The 21402-nt window shown below is 37.0% G+C and overlaps 1 protein-coding gene across 8 annotated transcripts in view; it reads right to left on the bottom strand.

Moving 5' to 3' along the window:
- The window catches only part of MAST2 (microtubule associated serine/threonine kinase 2), a 199586-nt gene that overhangs the window by 154506 nt on the left and 23678 nt on the right, over positions 1–21402 (bottom strand). For 7 of the 8 annotated variants that reach the window (XM_075508684.1, XM_075508689.1, XM_075508685.1 and 4 more), the window contains exons 2-3: positions 20855–21002; positions 17003–17145 (exon numbers count right to left, since the gene is read on the bottom strand). In XM_075508684.1, the coding sequence (XP_075364799.1) occupies positions 17003–17145; positions 20855–21002 (291 nt within the window). Of the gene's footprint in view, positions 1–17002; positions 17146–20854; positions 21003–21402 lie in introns of those variants that run through there. The other variant, XM_075508691.1, reaches the window with a different exon arrangement.

Genomic DNA, 21402 nt, shown 5'->3' with positions numbered 1-21402 from the left:
ATCCCCTTAAAATGCTAGACAAGTTAAAAGCTGTTCGTTTTTTATAGATATCCCTTTTCCCAACATTTATCCACTAAACAAGAACAAAAACCGAAAGATGAAAGAAAAAATTCGCTCAGGATTTCAAAGATTTACAGTGCAATGGCAAATATTTTTAACTCTTCCTCTCCTCCAGGATCTGTGTCAGACCTCCCATTTTTGTGAGTTCTCCTGTTATTTTTTTCTTTGAAAGCTATTTTTCCTCAAAAAAAGCAGATTCATAATAATAATTCGGCAATCTCTCAAACTTTTTTGGTTTTGTTTAACAGAACCTGTTACATTTAGTCGGGGAGAAGAAACAAAAGACAGTAAGAGATGTTGACTTAGAGCCTCAAAGAATATTTCTCAGAGGAAAGGTGTGACATTCATTATTTTCAAAGGCATGCGAAGACAACCTCTTTCCATAAAACTACCAGGTAAAAAAATGCTTGGATTTCAAATTAAAATAAATTTTTAAAAAATTACATTTCTTGATAGTTATAGTTACATTTTACTCCAAATTCAATTCAAACACACAATTCTTATGCATGACACTACAATACTGCCATGTCCAGCCACGAACATTTCATAAAAACAAACGTGCTTCATTGCAGCAGCAATATATTTACAATATATCTTCTTTAAAGTGTTCAGACATCCTATTGAATTACTAATATAACATTGATCTTAGCAGTTGAAATCTTTTGTTCTTTGTTTTAAAAAAAAAATCTAAGCTTACCAGAAAAAAATTGAAATATGATTTTTCATGCATCATTTGAATTGTCACCTGGGCTTTTGTCTCAAGAACTGACAGAGAATATCAATGTGTTAATTGAAACAAGCAGTATGTAATCCACAGGACATCTTTAGCATATGTTTCCTTCCAAGGGCTGACAAGAGCTTTCTTGGATTTTTCATCACTAGAGTAACATTTCCATTTTCAAGCTAAAAATTTTTTAGCTTGAACAAAAATCTTACACGTTTACATAAATATGTATTTTCCCAGCAGTACCTTTCCACAGGAATCAGACAACATTGTATCTGTTTTGAGACCTCAAAAAATAAGATGAGAGTATGGTAACATTGGCATGAAAGTGTTGAAAACCCCATCTTTAAAGATGTATTTCTCTTCATAATTCCAAAGGCCCAGAAAAATAAATCCAATCAGAAACCGAGCTCCATGATGGAACATTCTTACTGATGAAGGAGAATGAGCTAGTGGATATAACAAGGCAAAGCTCAATACTCAAAGCTATCATAATTTAAAATTAGACATAATTATCCTTAACAAAACCAGGCACTGTGGAAAGGGGCTTTGGAACAGCTGCTCCTCTTCAATTTAAATGCTCATTTGTTTTACATTGACCTAGAAATCAGTATCCTCCTAACCAAAAGCCAATTAGATAATAGTCTCTCTCTCAAGCTTGTAGAATACTAATTTTTTTAATGTCTTTAGTAGTGAAAAGCAAAGAAATAAACTGCAGATGATGCCACAAGTATGCTCTGCTCCAATATGCACAACCAAAATGTGAGGGTCCCCTCCCTCCCTTTCTGAAAGGTCAGACTTACAGTCCAGGAAAGACACCCACCACTTCTTTGTGCTAAGCTTTCAGTGCAGTCTCAGCTTGGGACAACCACAGAACGCTGCCAAGGTAGCACATGGAAAGATCTTCAGTTTCCTGGAGTAGCATCCCGCCTTTCCTTCCACAGCAAAAGTAATATGCCAAACTGACAACAAGGAAGCATTACAAGAAGCATTTCAAAAGCTGTCCTTCCAACCTTGCCCAGAGTTAAGTCACTAACATCAATGTTTTTAGAAACAGAAGGATGACAGATTCTTTCAGTACTGCAATATAAACAAGCTGCTTCTCAAGCAACAGAATTAAAAGACACCCAGTTTCCTACAGACTTGAGTTTGTCTTTTTGTCATCTTGCTCCCTCCCATGGTCCTTACAGAGGTAACTCCGGCTCTCCCATTTTACCCCCATCCAACTGGAGACAGCATTTCCCCCAGCTAATCGAGAGCCATAATATTTGAGCGTCAACCAGTGCTGCCAAGCCACAATAAACAATGAACTGTTTCTCTCTGAGAGAATGTGAGGGGGTGTCTCCCACTCAGTTCCAATTCTTAGGAAATTGCAATTACAATTATCTTTGACATTTCTTCTTCTTTTCAAGCCTGGATGAAATTGGCCAGTGGCTTGGAAGTTACCAGGAAAGAAGGAACAATTGCAGAAACTTTGATTCCCTACCACTGCTCAATGTTTCTGACAATCATGGTCATTTACACCATTACTTCCAGTTTTGGTTAAAGCCAATGTTAAAAATACATATTCGTCTACAGATCTGTTCCAGCTCTAAAGAGACAAAATGATGACAAGTGCCAGTTTGATTACACTTAAATACAAAGCCATAAGATTTATTGGTCTCCTGAGTCTTGGCAGCATCCCTAGAGAAAATTCTTTCCATGAAAGAAGTAGAGCCTTTTCTAAGTGCATCAACAAAAGAAGCTTCTCAGAAGACTGGTATCATACTGAGTCTGACAGGATCCAGAAAGAAACTAATTAATCCAGGAAACTACATTAGAAAACAGAGAATTCAATTCTACCGAAACATTAGGTCTTCATAGAAGAAACACTGGCAATCACCAGTAGCAATCCACAGTTCCATGCTGAAAAATAATCTGCTAATGCAAAAGGTGGATGGTTTAATATTGAAAGGAGCCTTCCGAAATTGCCAAAGTTGTGAAGTAAACAAACCTATATTGGCAGAATGATCTCATAGCAGAACGCAAATCTGTACAGTCAAGGTGGAATTCAGGGGAAGGAGAAGCTCTTTCCAGAATAGGCAATGAAGCTGAAGAAACCCCTGTCTCCTAAGGTTTCCTTCTTAAGTCACTGAAGTAGAAAGCAACTAAATGAAAGTGCGAGCTGCAATAGACAAAACACAAACACAACAGCAGCACGATTCTAAATATACCTCAAAGTTATCAGACATCAGCATTATCAGTTTATTGTAGCAGTTTGCTCTCTGTCCTGTGCTCCTGAATTTCCCACACTAGCAGCCCACTTTTCTTCTCAGTACTGCCTTCAAAGCTTCTTTTGCAACAGGAAGCAGAGAAAAAGACCAAAAAAGCCCATTCCTACCCGGCCAAACAAGAGTCAAGGAGTAAGCAGATTATCCAGGAGGTTTCAGAGCAGCACTAGGATGATGTCAACACTGAGCAAAATCATAGAATCATAGAATAGTTTGGGTTGGAAGGGACCTTTAAAGGTCATCTAGTCCAAGCCCCCTGCAATGAGCAGGGACATCTTCAACTGGATCAGGTTGCTCAGAGCCCTGTCCAGCCTGACCTTGAATGTTTCGAGGGATGGAGCATCTACCACCTCTCTGGGCAACCTGTTCCAGTGTTTCACCACCCTCATCATAAAAAATGTCTTCCTTATATTTAGTCTAAATTTACCCTCTTTTAGTTTAAAACCATTGCCCCTTGCCCTATTCACAACAGGTCCTGCTAAAAAGTTTGTCCCCATCTTTCTTATAAGCCCCCTTTAAGTACTGGAAGGCCACAGTAAGGTCTCCCCAGCACCTTCTCTTCTCCAGGCTAAACAACCCCAACTCTCTCAGCCTTTCCTCATAGGAGAGGTGTCCCATCCCTCTGATCACTTTTGTGGCCCTCCTCTGGACCCGTTCCAACAGGTCCATGTCCTTCCTGTGCTGAAGACTCCAGAGCTGGATGCAGACTCCAGGTGGGGTCTCACCAGAGCAGAGTAGAGGGGCAGAACCACCTCCCTCAACCTGCTGGCCATGTTTCTTTCATGTATCAGAATACACAACAGAACATGGCCGGCCTTCTGGGCTACAAGTGCACATTGTCAGCTCATGTCCAGCTTTTTATCCACCAGCACCCCCAAGTCCTCCTCTGCAGGGCTGCTCTCAATCCCTTCATCCCCCAGCCTGTATTGATACCGGGGGATGCCCCAAACCAGGTGCAGTACCCTGCACTTGGCCTTGTTGAACCTCATGAGGTTCACTCGGGCCCACTTCTCAAGCTTGTCCAGATCCCTCTGGATGGCATCCCATCCCTCAGGCATGTCAACCGCACCACTCATAAATAATTATTCCAATACTAATATTCCAATAAAATAATTATTTTAATCCTGTATCAGCTTTTCCAATTAAAGAAAAAGCAGAAGTAACATCAGTTGTTGAGACTTTTATGAAAAAATAAGGTTGCAAATAAATCACTGTAATTTCTGAGAAGAGTTCTTAGGTGCTTTTGGATGGGGCAAGTGGGGGTCAGGGTGTTTAAATTACTGCCTCTGCTGATAAAGTAAACATGTAGACATCAGACTTAGAATTGTTCAGAGCTTTTAACTTGCCTGCAAACTACATTTCTACAAAATGTATCTCTAGGAAACAGCAAAACTTTCTGGGTTAAGAACTTGCCAATCAATTGCATTTTTTAAAGTAACTGTCAGAAGAATTGCTACTGAATATGACCATTCTGTGTCAAGAGAGCAGTCATGCATATAACATTATTCAGCATTTTTGACTTACATTTTGAACCAGAAATGAGCACTGCTAAGGGTAAAAGCAGCGTTACCTCTCCTCCCATGGGCTCTTTGCTAGAGCTTGATCTCTCTTACGAAACAGTCACTGAACATGTAAAGTCTACTCTCATCATGTCCCAGTGTGGCATGTGTCCAGTCTACATATAGGTAACTGAAGTTTCCCACTAATACTTCTTTCTGCAGTGCCTGATCTACCTCAGCACACTGCAGTCAGCATCACCTATCCTCATCAGACAGCAGGTAATACAGGCCCCAGATTACTACTACTTAATTAGATCCAAGTTTCAACACTTAGGTGGTCTGTGCTACTTGCTGATGCTTTGTCTGTTTCAAATGGGGACAGGTCTTTAAACCTGCAGCACCACCCAGCCACAACCCCAACCTCTTTAACCTTTCCCATATACTTTGAGAACACAATATAGGGACACAGAACTGCATGTAAATGAGACAGCCAGTCCTCAGCATAGCCATGTCAGAATCTGAGCATTTTATGGGATTAAAGTAATTATCTGTAAAACATATAGTAGAAAATGTAATAATTATACTTACGGGTAGTGAACATTATTATACACTTTCCACTATTCTGAACTGTGGGATTCAACACAAAACAGGAGCTTATAACAAAAAGGATAAGCTCAATTATGTAGCTTAGGTGAAATGGAGTTAAATCAACTTTATCCATTTTACTTAACACAAAATGGAGTTTAACCAACCATTCACTGCTTGCTCCAGAATGTGAAATTGTGATTACCTACTTTTGAACCCTCAAACTACTGGAAAACTTTCCTGATGTGCAAGGAAAAATGGAGCTAACAATTACTAATGGTTGTTCATGACTACTCTCAGATGAAGATTTCATACAACACGGCAAAGCTTGATGATAAAAGCTTTGTTAATAATGGGACAAAAAAGAAATCAGATAGCAGATGGAAGAGCATGCATCATTAATGTACTTCACTGAAGAAGTTAGGCACCACAATACCTTTCCCTTGAAATTATTGCAATTTGTAGTAAGCCAGGGGGAAGAGCAGCAGTTTACCTTTTCCTTATGGAAAAATAGAGGAATTCAGCAATTAGAACAGTAAGGGATATCCATCACATCATTGTAGAGCCAAGTTTAATGGCCAAGCACCCCTCCAGTTAAATGGGTTTTAATCTATTCTTGACACTTTCCCAGGGAAGTTGATACCACAGATTTGTCTGAAAATAATCCACATGGAACAGGGTCCCTCAAGGTTTTCAACACCAGTCATTTATACAAAGATTTGCTGCCATTTTCTTTTTAAATCTAATCTATATATAACTGATTTCTAAATAACCTTTAGCATTAAATATATATGTATAAACATTGCATTCAATTTATTAGAGTGCTCCCTTGGAACTAAGTTGATACATAAATCAACTGTTTTGTTTGTAGATATTACCTGATATTCATACATGTTCATACCAGCTATAAGAAGGTCTGATTTTCTTTCTACTCTATGCCTGGTATAATTCAACTATTTCTCAGTCAGCAACATTTTAAACACAGTATGTAAATTACCTTGAGAAAATAAACATGTCAGCAAGCAAGTAATCATATAGAAAATAAAAAGATGTCATTGTCAAATATACCACTTTAAGCAGCTGCCTATTTAATCAGGATTGATGCTGATGGCTGATCAATATAATTTTACAATGTTGACATGGTACTTTTCCTCTCAATTCGGGCAGTTCTGCTTGTATGTGATATTACAAGTTGTTCCTCTTTTCTTTCAAAAACCTCATCAGTTTATCTGGCCAAACTTCTCTATTTCATTAGCCTATTTTGTTCTAATAAGATTTAAGATTTCTTTGATAAGAAATGCATGCATTTTAAATTCATAACACACTATATTTTACTTTATTTTGAAAGAAATTATTTGATAACTGAATTTTAAGGCAAAACAAAAAAAATTACCTAAAACCAAACAAATAGTTTGTGGGTATTATTAAATATATTGAAAACTTATTTTTGCATTGCCTACTGTCATTTGAGCAGAGTCAAAGAGCTTGTGGATCAAGAGCCCATGATTCAGAACACTGCTCATTTAGCAAGGAGATACTACAGAAATAAAGGTTGTACCAGAACAAGTAACTGTATGATAAGAAAGAGATGTGCAAATTTTGAGCAACAGTAAAAATTGTAATACAAGACACAACTCTACAGCTTTCATACTAAGATACTCAGACCAGCAGTCCACAGCCCAAAGAATTTACAGTGGAGAGGGATTAAGGAATTCATAGTAGAAATATACCTGTGCACAAAGCAGTCCGAATTCACAACTTTTCTGGCTATCATCAAATAATAAGAACTAGTTTTTAATGTGGGGAGCGTTTTTTCCTGTTTTCTGGGGATAGAGGAAGCCACAGAGAAAAATAAACACTTCTGAGAGAACACAGGAGGGAAAGGAGAGCTTAGGAACATCAGAAACAGGCAGGAGGGATCTTAAAAGGGATCTAGCTCATGCTAGGGACAGCACAGTATGCAAAGCTGCAAACAGGCAACCAAGGTTAGCAACACTGATGAAATGCAAGCAGTAATGAACATTCTGACCTTTGTCTTCAACCCTTGGATTCTTGACACTGTGATAAACGCACTACGTATTTTGCTTGGCAACAGCTCATCCATTAAATTAGTTCAATTACCAATATTTAGAAAATTTGAGATGCAAATTTGCCAAAAGTACCACTGCAGACCTATTTGAAACAAATACGTAACAAAGTATCTAACTAGAAGTCTTTGTGTGAAAAATTTAGTGTGTGCACTGTAACTTCATTTGTGTAAACAAATCACATCGCAGTATTCTCTATATTAAAGGTATGCAAATACTTATTTCTAATTTTGAGTGAAGACAAATACAGAAACCACGTTAGACCTGAAGTTTCATGTTTTATTTAAACTCCAAGGCAGAGAATTTTAATTCCAAGTTTCACATACTAATTTGTTTTCATGGACAAATTATGAACCCTGCCATAGGAGTTCATCATATAACTACTTTTACTGTCACTATACTGTATGACCACATTAAAATAATGAGGTTTGAACATTCATATCTTCAATTAGAGCTTTGTAGCTTCAAGCACTTAAAGAACAAATGCTGCCATTAACCTAGACCTTACCCCTCAAATATGCACCAAATATATTAACAATGTTACTGAATCATGAGGTCATTGTGAAAATGTAAGTCTCAATGGATTCCATCACAAAGCAAAATCTTGAGGATTTTAATAGGATATTATTTAAGGTATAAAAGTAAAGTATCTCATTAAGTTATCTCAACAGCTCGTTTAATTTATCAGGCTCAAAAATATTTTAAAGGTTATTTTAGGTTAATTACATTTCACATCCTTTTATGACAGATCTGAAACCCTGCACATCTTTCAGTCCTCTACTATAAACATTTCCCCCTTGCCAATAACTTAAAGTTCACATTGACACACATTTTTGCATACTCACACTATAGTCTCAACATGACAGCATTTTATATTCGTGATGTACACAGAATTTATTTTTTTGTTTAAATGGAAACTTGGTCATTGCAATAAATAAAGTGAGCAGCACCTCAATCAGTTGTTCCACACTATTAACTAATAAAACAGCTTGGGTAAGGCAGTTTGCTTTGAACACATAAGGCACCCTCTTAGCAAATTTTGCACTACACATACTTAGTTGGGCCACAACTTCTTTCAGTGAAAAAAATTCTGATTAATCCAAAATGCCACAATACACGAATTCTCCTCATCTATTTCTATAATAAACAAAGCTTTGAAAAAACAGCCTGGCCATTATTTATCCTAGTATCTGTTCACAAAGGGAAGAACTACAGATGTTGACTCTAAGTCAGGCTTGCTAGTGTAATGGTTATTCTGACTTCATACCTCGTGTTCTCCGGACTCTGCAGTTCTGCACCAGGGAAGAGTTTAAAACTCACAATTCCTGCAGAAATGCTCAGGTAGCACTAACAACATAGCAAAGCCAGGTAAGAGATCAAGGTATTCCCTGGCTTTTGAACAAGTGACTTTAAAATCTAAATACCTTCAACACAATCGGAAATAAGAGAATGACAGGCGCACTATGTACAGCAACTGCAGGAATAAGTTATTTCATTGCACCATCCATTTGAGCTTCAAACATTTTCCAAGCATTAATAAACTGAGCTTTACAGAAAGTCTGTGAAGTATGCTTTACTCCCAGTTGTACTGATGACCAAATGACTTAACCTCTCTGTATCTTGGTTTATCAAAGTTCAGATATCGGGATTGTTGCATAAGTCTTAGGCTTTAGTACTGTGTTTCACTTACAAGGCTACACTTATCTCTGCCAAGAGATTTCACCTCTCCCTCTCTAGTAATCTCAAGGTAATAAGGACTTTAGATTAACTCTTAGGAAAGATTCTGAGCTGCAGCTGTTCAGAGGTGAAGCATATAAACCACTGTATTCCCATTTTCCTCCAAGTGGTAAAATAAGCAGTCACTGTATCTCTGGAGCTGAAACTGTTTGGATGACTGGAAAGACACATTGCATGGCTTGGATAAACTAAAATGATACGGTATAGGAAAACATACCAAACAAAAAATGGCAGCCAAACATGGAGGATTACGCTACTAATTTCTAGAGCATCTCCAAAGCTTTTGCTTAGTCAAAGAGTTACAGGGGATTTTTATAGATGTTCTAAAGCTCAAAACAGTTTGCATGACTGGAACAAAGCAGTTTGAAGCTCAGGCAAACAAACTATTTCATGTTTAAAGACTGATCCTGCTATTATCACATCCTAGGAAACAGTTACCAGAAGTGCTACCAGACACAGAAGGCAGCCATATTAAAATACTAAATGCGGACATCTCACACTGCCTTTCTATGGAAATACGTGCCAAAAATAACCAAAATAAAACAGCCAACTTTCGAGTATTTTAAATTGAAAACCAGAATTTTTGTAGTCAACCTCAGTATATTTTTATATAGAGGTCAGTAAGAGCCACAGAACACCACTCTTATGGAACAAAGCCTCACTCAGTGACAATGTGTGTTCAAGACAGTCTGAATAATTCTTGATATTTTATCTTAAGTTCCCCACAGCTCTGCAAGCAAAAAAGCTAATTTTCCATGCACACTACAGCAGTTTCTCACTTTACACCTACAATAGTGCTGCTGTCAGAAATAGAACTGACTGCATGTGCCAAAAATCAATTCAACATATTCATAGACAAAAAAATAACATGCAGTATCTGAAGATAATGAGAACTGCAATCACTCAAACTGACAGTCTAGTGCCTAACAATTATCACAAGGCAAGTTTTATGAATTCATATTTCCTATGATGACAACGTCAGGTTACACAGAAGGGTGTTCAAATTTTCTTTCAGGTATGAAAATCTCCTTTGAGCCAATGAGGCCACTCCAAAATGGAATTCACTTAACTGAAGTGAGTAAAAAGATGCTGACTGTGTTTAAGTAATATGCTGAAGTTTCTTCAGAGCAAGATGCTGACTGTGTTTAAGTAATATGCACTATATATTAAATAACTTTAGTGCAGAATTTATCACAATTATTTGCTGTTCTTTACACAGATACACATTAATTATTCAGAATGGAGTTTACTAGTGAAAAACCTATCAGGATTACCAGTTTGAATGCCACTGTGAAGCATGTGTCTTGAATCTATCATGAAAACACACAGAAATATAGCATACGCATTTTAGTTTTCCTAACAGAGATACCCTAAAGCTGTGACAAAGGTAAGTCTCTGCAAGCACACTAAACACTGCCCAATGCTCAGAATTTTGCTCAGAATACTTAAATACGTTCAAAGAAGCTCTTCTGCAGTTTGCTTACAATATCATTTACTCCTTTGCAAAGGCCTCATTCTCCACTGTTCTGCATTATCAGATCCAAATTCCTTGTTCTTACTTTCAAGTTTTATCATTCAGTTCACACAGATATGTTCGACCCTCTGCCTAGAACTTCCTCTCTACCTCTTCCTCAAACTCAGTCCCTTCAAACAAATGCAAGCTCGGACTGTGCTTTAGTTCTTCAAGCAACGCTCATCTTCTATCTATCTATCTCCTTATAGCCACATCTTCCAAAATTGATAATGTACCCAAACTCTCAAAGATTCACCCATAGACTTTGCAGCATAAGTAAATGCAAATTTTTAATTAGTATGCATAAACTTAGACATCACATGGTCTTAAATTGGAAATCCACTTACTTCCCATCTCAGGTTATTACAATCACAACTGCTATTTTAAAATGCAATTTCCATGCCTTCATACAGTAATAAAATCCCTTCATTCATACAACCGTAGTTTCTGATATCTTCTGCTTTTCTAACAATATAAAAATATGAAATTCTACGTGTACAGTCAAGTATTGAAAGTTCTCTACTCCCTAAAACAATTTATGGTCTTTATCAGCTGTAATGATTATTCTTAGACAAAAATATTTTCAGCTGTATTAGCAACATTTAAATAGTCAACATGTTACCACCTAAAATACAAACTAAAAGTAAGGTTATCTAACACAAAACATTTTGGGAAAAGAGCAGCTGCGTGTTTCAGAACACACAAATGTAAATGAAGTTTTCTCATCAGATTCAAATGTCTGCTTCTGTAATAAGTACCCCGTCAATCAGCAGGAGGTAGCTCTATGCACAACTGGCATTAATGATTTGTCCCCCAACTACTATTGTATTTTTCAATAAAAAGACAAAGATTACATCTAATTCTTTTGTGAGGAGGCAGAATTCTAAGCTCTATGTACTCACCTCACCGCCAGCATACATATCGAGCAGAAAGGTGGAGAGTGCAGTGGAAGATCAGCTATTGTGCTTTGCAAACTAATTTGCTAGTCAGATACCTGCTAGTCACTACAAATTCTATTCCTTCCAAGACCTCATCACTGCGAGATTAACAACCACTACCCAGATGCCTGCATAAAGTGGAGATCCTAAATAATAAACAGTAAATACATTAAAGCACTAGGGACTAAGGAAGAGATCCAGAGATAGAATTTTCTTTTATAACTAAGAGAGGTTTTGAAGCAGAGTATAAAGAAGCTTGAACATCTAGTTCCACTGCACTTCACCAGGCCTTTTGAATTATTAATTTCTGTACTGAATTGACAATCAACAGAGAATTACGGTCTCCTTTAGCTATAGTCTACAGGAAAACACCTCTAGCTCTTCTTTAGGTCGGCCCTGTAGTGATGGTATCATTTTGTCTTGAAAACACACTATACTGAGACCTCCAGTACTCCAGCACCACCTAGCAGGCCACAGACCAAAACACAATTAGGCAACACAGCTTCTGGCCCAAAAATTACAAGCAATGATTTATATAATTAGCTCCAAATAATTTAAAAACAAAATAATCTTATTTTCTCCATAACTATTCCAACCATCATCTCCCTGTTAACAGAAAAAGAATGTTGCAAACCATGGTATAGTATTAAAATATGAAGCTAATTCATAGTCTAGCTAAAAAAAGAGGCCAGGTTATTAGCAAGCGGTTACTGTGGAACACGATCCCAGAAATAACATGCCTACGCTGTAAAATCACGAACATTTACCAAGGTCTCTAAAAACGTTTTACAAAAACTTACTTAGATCTTGGAGTTAATTATTTCTGTCAATTGCCACAGGCCCACCAGCTGATGGCAGACCAGCACCACAAACTCCTCAGCAGGCTCTATAAAAACTAGCAACTGGATTTCGCTTTCACGTGAATTTAAAGGGAATTACCTAAATTGTCTCACCCACAAACCCAAACCTGTAGCCAATTAGCCACTCTTCCTAGTAGCCAAGAATGATACAGATTTGAAGTACATCCTTTTGTAATGAAGCACAGAAAGAGCAACCTGTGCAGGGGAAATACACTATTACAGGAAGTATATGTATTAGGTACAAATGATTCTATTCCTAATATATCTAAAACTAAGTAAAAAAGCAAAGAAGTAAAAATTTAGAAAATCAACGGTAAATATTCTCTCCTACATGTAAAACGCATGCCCCACTTGGACATCAAAGATAACATGCTGCAGTGTGAAGTCTGTCTCAATTACCAGGTTTCCAATACACGCTTCCTTGCAGAGCCAAGGACGCACCATCACAAGGACAACCATTTTCCCCATTCCACTCGGTATTGCCTAATCCACACAGCTTTGAGGAACTAAACATTCAGAATAAATCAGGCTGAACGGGCAGCGTCACTGGCTCAGTGTTATTCAACACAGGAAGTTCTTCAGCTTGTTAGTAATTTCAAGTCTTCACATTTGAGCCTTTCTATCCTCCAGATCGTTATTCAAAATCTGAAAGGCTTTTTTTTTTTTAACCACTTCTTCTAGAACAAGACCAGGGAAAGGTGAACTATTTGGCACTCTCTACAACAGCAAAGAATACACAATTGTCTCATTTTGTTTTAACCATTACCTTACAAAGTAAATGTAAAACCCTATGTCATCTGAAATTATTCTCTGAAGAGGAGACTGACCCTACAAGGAAATCTTGGAAATCTGGCATCACAGGATTAACAGAGCACCAACTGCTTAGTCAGCAGACAGTCTCTGAAGATGAAGAAATGGCTCTGATGACGTACCATGTGGTACAGAATATAAGGAAGAAAGTTTACACTAAAGAGAGAACTGCAACCACCCTGCTAGAATCCTCAACATCATTTTCAAAATATGATGTTCAGTTTTTCAGTTCAAGGAGTACAGCAAGTTTCAGTTCAGTACTGGAACAATTTAGAAAACTGAAATTTATAAGTATAAAAAAAAAGGTTCAAAATCTCTTTAACAAAAGTATCTAATTTTCCACTGACAGGCTTCTTTAAATGTTTTACCACCACCACAGCTGGCAGAAAGAACATGCGTGGTTTCTTATTCTTGGAACATCTCAAACTTTTCTGGGCATTAGAGAGTGAGCAATGCATGTAAGACACAGTCCTAATTAATGGGTGGCACACTGTCAGATGTTTCTTTCACAAAACCCTGGAGACAGTGCTTGAGATGCTCTCTATGGGGGTGGGACACACACACAAAAAACCCCATATCTCTCTCCACGAATGTAAATACACATTCAACATTAGTGTAGTGCTCCAGTTGAGCAACCTGTCCTTAACAATGATGAGAAAAATCATCCCTTGCCCTCCCATAAATGCTCCAGCCCTGGAATATTAACACCTTACAGCATTGCTTCTGGCAATCAATTTCATTCACATTGAGTTTTGTCAAAATAAATATTTGCAAGAAAGACATTCCCAACCTACCTCCTCTACAACAGTCACAACCTTCTCTTCACAAGCTCTTTTTCCTTTCTAAAATTAACAAAACTCTGATGCTCTTCATGCCTTTATGAATAAGAGAATGCATCCATATTCCTGATCATTCACATCAGCTGCCTTCAAAACACAGTCCAAGTTTTAACTCTTTTTACGACAGGGTGCCTGCAGGTTGAGATTTCAGCTAAATAAACCCCAAAACTAAGTCATAAGAGGTTTTCCACATTATTATCCTTCTGTTCCTTACATGCACACTTTATACATGCTCCCTGCGCCCCCAGTTTTTACTGTATTTGGGTCTTGAGAGCAGAAAACACCATTGATATGCCCACAATGATGCTTTATGTCTTTTCCCTCTGATTACTTCCTTGGCTATCTTAGGGATTTAAAAGTCTTAAATAGGACACTCCCCACCAGAACTCAATATACTAGGATCAGAGCCATCCATCTTCAGAGTACATGATAACTGAAGGTCATCCTCTGAAATCCTCACATATATTTAGAAGGCACACAGATCAGATCAACATCTATCATCCCACAATGACAGCACGCAGCATTCAGTCTGTCCTGGCTTCTTTCTCAAGTCAAGGATCTAGTGGCAACTGCTATGCAGACACATTAATCCAGACTATCACGCAAGCTGAAAGATTCTGTCTAAGAATAAATTGTACTTATGTAGTTTAGCATGTTAGAATTTGATGTATTTCCAGTTCTTGAGTTGTTGCTGATAAGTAGCCTAAGCTATCAGTCTTGTTTCAGAAGCTGCAAACTAATTTCTATAGATTTGCTATTGTTAATTCATCTTTTTGCTTTGCAAATACTTTCAAAGTTGAAAATAATGCAATTTAAGCACAGCAAACAATCTGTAGGATTAGTAGTGGTTAGAAAGTAGACAAACCATTACTGAATGCCAGCAAAGCAATTTAGCAAAGGAAAATCCACTGATACCTACAGTGCCAAAAAGAGGGAGCAGAAACAATGCACATCGCTTTGAGTATTCTGGCTTTCCTGTACCACACTCCCACTTCTCTCTAGCTATCCGTATTATAACAAATAATAAAAGAATTAAATGCTCTAGCAATCAAGGCTGGCATATTAAAATGACACTCTGCATTACTGAACCTACTCATCTCTTAATAGAGCTATTCTTCAAAGGAGATTAATTATACTGGCAAGAGACCTTTTGCTATTCTAATTTGTGAAACGTATTTCAATACCACAAGCATATTAAAACAGCTGCAAACATGTTACTAGCTCCAAGATCCCAGGACTCACTGCATTTAATTAGCTGTTCATCTTGTGACCAGCACTTTAGTCATTGCTTTAGAAGCCCACTTCATACAAAAATTCTTAATTTCTAGGCTTAAGTAACTTCAACTGTAATTAACATACAGCCTAGCATAAAGTACACAGAGATAGGAAAGTGATTATATACTTCAGTACTTAACACCATCACAGAGGGACAAAACTGGATTTATAGCTGAATTTCTCTGCTTTAATTAGAAAGCAGAGAATTTAAAGTTATTTTAAAATAAATTCTTGGCATTGCATTTCATATCAGAACATTTGATAGACAGCACAAACTCTGCCACGACAAACTGAAAATACATCATATTAGTAATATGCAGAATTGTAACACAAAAACACATCTGCAGCTCATGGCATTGTACGCAGCTGTTAAGCAACAAAATAGTATTCCAAATTAAATATCTGAGAACTAATGTTTTGTTTTAAAGCACAGTTATTTTCATTAACTTAAGCTATGAAGCTTCAAGGCATTTACCTGCCTCTAGAGAACAGGCCTGTGTTTTAACATATTACTTTTTTTAATCCCCATCAGATAAATACTTAGATGCCAAGTTCATATGAGAATTTTCCCTTTCTGTTCATATAGCCAAATTATGACCACTGCTAAGAATATAAATTTAAGGCAAATACTGAACAGGCACCAAACTAAGGCACAATACAACTAAATCAAATCAGAAGAATTTCAATATAGTAGCATGTCTGAAAATTCTAAGACTACAAATACTTCATTGTGAAATCAAAATTAGTGTAAACACAAATGCATGGCTTTTTGAACTTTAAAGATTTAAGTTTCTTTTCATAGCCTGGTGGTGCCAAACTGTCTAAGATCCCCCCAAAAATTCTAAGGGCTAACAATCTATGGGCTATATCCAAGGTACACCCTTTTACTTAAGGGGTCATTGCTTCTAAACAGTCTTACAACGCAATATAAATTTACCCAGTTAACTGCAGCTCTATCAAGTAGTGCTATTGACACACCAAAATTTCCTCACTTGAGTAAAACTTGTTATACAGGCAAACTCTGTGGAAGTTTAGCAAAAAAAGCTTCTAGCTTTGCTTTTAGTCTACTATTTAGCAAATTTCTGTTGCGTATATGACTGCTCACAAATAACTGTCTTATACTCTTATATTTTTCTTCTCCTTGCACTTCAGTATTTTAGATATTTAGAGGTAATAAGGAACATCTACAAACAACACGTATATTCCTTTTGGTTTGCAATTCAGTCAACTATAGCCATTTTGAGTTCCCTCCCCCATACAGAATACTCTCTTCTTAGAAAATGCTAATTTAGCAGATGCAACATTCTTCAAAAATATGTTCACTTTACCAAAACCTTTTGACAGAAACCATGCAGAAAAGCAGGTGTCAGTTCCAGCTCTTCAACTCCTTGGACAGTTATCCCTTTTAGATTCATTCCTCCCAGCTATTCTCTAGGGAAATAGGGGAGGTAGCTACTCAGAAAGCTGTTTCCCAATTAAACTTGTTTCAAATGGTCAAGTTCTCATGCTCACCTCTCCCTAGACTTCCAGTGATACTTTCTTTCAGGTATCGGGCAGCTTAAGTAGCATCAAGAAAGAGCTTCCTCAAAAAGAAATTATTCTTCACACACACATTTTTTCCTGCTTTTTGTGAAAAGCAGGATGAACATATACTCCTCCTAATTTTCCCTCTACCCTAAAAAGGGCCCACAGGAACAAAATGCTGCATTCACTGAGCAGGAGCAGGGAAAGCAAGGTAAAAAATAAAGCACAGGATCACACCACTATAGCACAAAATCATCATCAGTATTGCCAGACTCACTCACCAAACCAGCAGTAAGTGAAGGAGCAGATTGTCCTAGGGACTGATTTCTCATGCGGACCAGGTTTGAGGTATCTCCAGGTGGCTGCCATATCGTCTGTCCCACTCCACTGTGGACACTATTTGATAAGGGAAGTAGCTGTTTTCCTTTAAAAACAAAACCAAAATACTATCAGCTTGTTTTTAAACAAGCTCACAAGTTCAAAATACAATGATGAAAAAGAATACTGCATGTGGAAAAAAAAGAGTTTAATTAAAAAAGCAATTTAAAGGTTTTGGTAGGTTAGAACTTGTAAGAGCACACTACCTGTGAATTCATTATGTTTGATAACTAAGTATTTCCAAAAACTCTAGTTTACATTATGAGGTAATGGGTAAATCCAAAACCTTGTAGAAAACCTTCTACCACTTTATACTTTTCTATATTTCACACAGCTTAAAAAGGAAACCATATTTGCTGCCAATTAAACAATGTATTGCCCTATAGAGAGGAAATGTTAATGTTGCAAAATCTCTTAAGTATAATTTTAAATATTCTTATGAAAATACTTTCATAGTTGTTGTAAAATAGTTGTAAAATATTACGTCTTCTAATTGCTTAGCCATCTAATCTCCTCCACTTTCCCCTACCATTGGAACATTCAGCAGTAGATTTCATGCAGCTGTGATCAGAATATAGTGTATATTTAACCATTGTTTTGCTTTGAACCATGGATGGATATTTTCTGTCTAAAAAATTTCACTGTTCAGCAATATCATATTATCTTAAAAGCAAAACATTCTGTAGTCTTCTCAAGTCTCCCTTGTATCTGATTGATTAGCGTAAATGCTAATCTCCCATGCTACACAAACAGTGAGAAGAGTAGTTCCTATCTCAACAAGTTCACACCATTGTACTTTACTGCAGGAAGTACATAGTAATCATTTAAAAGGATCTGCTCAATACCTTTTTTTTCTAGTCAATATAACACTCCTTTTTGAAAAATGTCAAGCAGTAAATTTCCACAATGAGAAAGAACCAAAGTCAAAGTGGGTCATATTTTGACTCCATCAAGCTTGACAGTTTCCTTTTATGTACAATGTCTTTCACACACAAAAAAAAAAAAAAAAAAAAAAAAAAAAAAAAGAGAGAAGAAAGATAGTCTTGTGGTTAAAAACACATAAGTGAAAAAGTCTGTAAATCTGGGTTCCATTATTAGCTTCCAGATGACTTCCTCTGTAACTTTGGTCAGTCAACCTCTGTACTTCAGTTTCACCATCTGCAAAATGGGAGTGAATAATACCTCTTTTCCTTAAAATTAGGACTATGAGACTAAATAACACACACCACTCCCTTCCAAGCACGGTCAAGATAGTTGCATTCAACAGATTATTACATGCTCAGATACTACAATCTGAGGAATCACAGGGGACTAAGACATTTGTTGCAATAAGTAGCAGGAAGAAGTCCACATCTTTAATCACATATACTGCACAAAAATACTTTTTTCTCAGAGGCAGCAAGCTATTTTGCAAATTCAACTTCACCTTAGAATTAGATGTGAAATATTACATTCATTACATAAAAGTGGCTACAATATTTGGAAGACTGTTACATAATGTAATTAGCCATGATGCCAGGGGGGCGGGGAGTGGGAGTGGTGTCTTTTTTTTTTTTTTTTAAACTTGCTCAGGTTAATTTTCTGTTAAAGTTACAAGCAATGGGCCAAGTACACATTAATAGAATGAGCCAAAGCGTATGAGAGATGAGAAGGCTCAACCTTGGCTAGCAAACAGAGACACAGCATATTAGTACCTTTTTCCTAGTCCCACTCAAGCTGCTTACAGCTGTGGACATGATTTTCATGGTTTGCTCATTTTCAGGATTACATGTAAATACAGTTACTCCTCTTGTCTGCAGAGATCTAAAACTACAGAAATGTACATTGCTGTATTTATCTCAGTAAAGTACTAACAAAGATATCCTATAATAGCAATTCAAATCATATAGTTATCTAACAGTTCAAAATGCCAGTGCTTGAGAGCAAGAATAACATTATTTAAATCTCCATAAGGTATAGTTATCAATATCTCCTTTTAGTTCCACATCATCTGAATCCAGGAAGACAGAATTCCATCAAGAGTCAAATCTAAGCCAACCAGTTTGCATGTACAATCATTTATACTCTTTAAACTTATCTGCTTCTGTTGCAAAAAGAAGGTGGAATTATTTTTGGGATGGTGCTTGAAGCTAAAGCCTTTCCCTGCCATGCCTCAAGTCCTACATACATTCCAAACATGCACATTTAAAATATATATCTAAACATCTACATTTTCTTTACCCAATGGGGTCAAACTGATCTTGTTGGGGCTCTTTTCCCCTTCCTGAATCAGGCTATAGTAGATTGAAAAGTCATTAAGATGAAACAACAAGTTCTGGAGAACATTATCATTTCAGAACAGAAAATTTACAAGAATGTTATCTCCAAACAGAAAAATTATTTTTAAGAAAGAAACAGAACTTCTCTAGTTTTCCTGCTTCCTCCTATTTACTTTTCTTTGCTTATTTCTACTCAAGAGGGAAAAAAAAAAAAAACCCACCCACTGCAGTACTATCTTCGGCCATTGTAATCGGCCAACAGCTATATAGTTAATAAACTTCTGTTCTCCTCTAGCGATTAACCTACCTTGGAGAACAAACTTACATGACTGCAAAACATTATGAATGTTTCAATTTTTCAGAAACAAGCCACTTATTGCAAATAAAACATTAAGACAAGGCCAAGCCAAAATAAAACATGCATACTTTACTGCTTATTTAATTATATTACACCTAGCACCTCAAACATTAAAATATTTATCTTCCCTTGATAAAAGACAGAGGGACCAGGACTTGGATGTATTTTCACAATCATGTAAGTCAAGCCCGTGCTGCTGCCAAAATTGGTGGTTTCACCCCCTTCCTCTTCCCCTCCCACCTGAGAGTTTCCAACCCTTCTTGTTCTTGCACTAACATGCAAATAGGCAAACAGTCAGCCTAATTAGGGAGGAAACGGGCTGCAAGTTAACCCTACAGAACAGTGGTATTCAGGCAGATCAGCTATTTCATTCTAGACTGATCATGCAGCTCTATATGTTCGAATGCCAGCATCACTGACTTCGATACCAGCTTTAAACAATTGTGAAACCATTCCCTAGCCCACATACGAAGTTTTTGAAAAAGAAAACTACTGAGCTTGGTCCTCCATTTTTTGCCTAGTTACTGGACTGTGCTCACTTTGTGGTTCTACAGCTGAGTAGAAACTTAAGTACAAACTTAATTCTCTGACAGGGCTGAAGACTGTGTTCACAAGAAAAAACACAAACTACACAAACTGAAAAAAACATCTAGTTAGTAAGCAAGATTTTTACTTTGAATCACAAATGCCTACAGTGCTTTTGAAGCCAAAAAGAAACTAAATAATAATTTGAATGTGATATCGAAGTCAGCTTCCCAGTAAGAAACAATATGGAAAAGTAGGCAAGCTTACAGTCTGTGCTGACCTTAAAAGAGGTAAGAGTGCATCACTGTGTTGCCTAAAGTTCCACCACTCCCTTCTTTTAACTTTGCACTTTAAGTCTTACTTCTAACTTTTCACTCTGGGCAATATACAGAATTTCACTCCAAATACAGTCTCTCTTTTTCACTCTTTTCTACTAATATTTCTTTTGGCATCTTTCTCTTACATAAAATTTTGTATGCCCTCCCAACAAGAGGTCACCTCTAGTTTTAAAAAGATACTGATAAGTTGTTTCTTATTACAACTGTTATGCCAAGGAGTAATACTGCATCTTTAATTCTAATGAATTGTCATATGGTCTTTACAAAATGGCATACCTGACAAAGAACTTGCTAAACTACCTCTTCGTAGCTTGCAGTCATCTTGACTTAGCTGACGATGGAGCTTGGTTTTCCCAGCAGATGAAAAGATGTCAGGATTGCTGAGCTTCCTGCAACGTAACGGAGTGGACTCTGTTATCATCTCCTGTAGAACAAAAAACAAGCAGAAGTTTGTTAATGACAGCTAAGTATCTGTTTTCTGAAACATACAATCTCCAAAGCACAAACAGCTCTTAAAAACAAACAAACAAAAAAAAAACCACCACATAAACACCACACACACACAAAAAAACGCTTAAAATTGTAAATCCCCCTCTTTTGTGCCACATATCTGCATGGAATGCACATCACAAGATCCCAGTCAAATATGGTCCTTGAACGCTATCGCTGTTAGGAATATCATTAATAATAGTCAGAAAAAGGCAATTATGCTACAGCAGTTATTTGCTCTTACAGTATGTAGGAAAAGAGGCTACTGAAAAATGAGGCTCAGCTTTGATTCAAGCTATTTCCTGCTAAAGCAGAGTATTTTCTCCGAATTTCTT

This window comes from Mycteria americana, chromosome 7, assembly GCF_035582795.1.
Source record: "Mycteria americana isolate JAX WOST 10 ecotype Jacksonville Zoo and Gardens chromosome 7, USCA_MyAme_1.0, whole genome shotgun sequence".
NCBI lineage: Eukaryota > Metazoa > Chordata > Aves > Ciconiiformes > Ciconiidae > Mycteria > Mycteria americana.
Note: the sequence above shows the minus strand (reverse complement) of the source record. Positions and strands in the feature narration are given on the sequence as shown.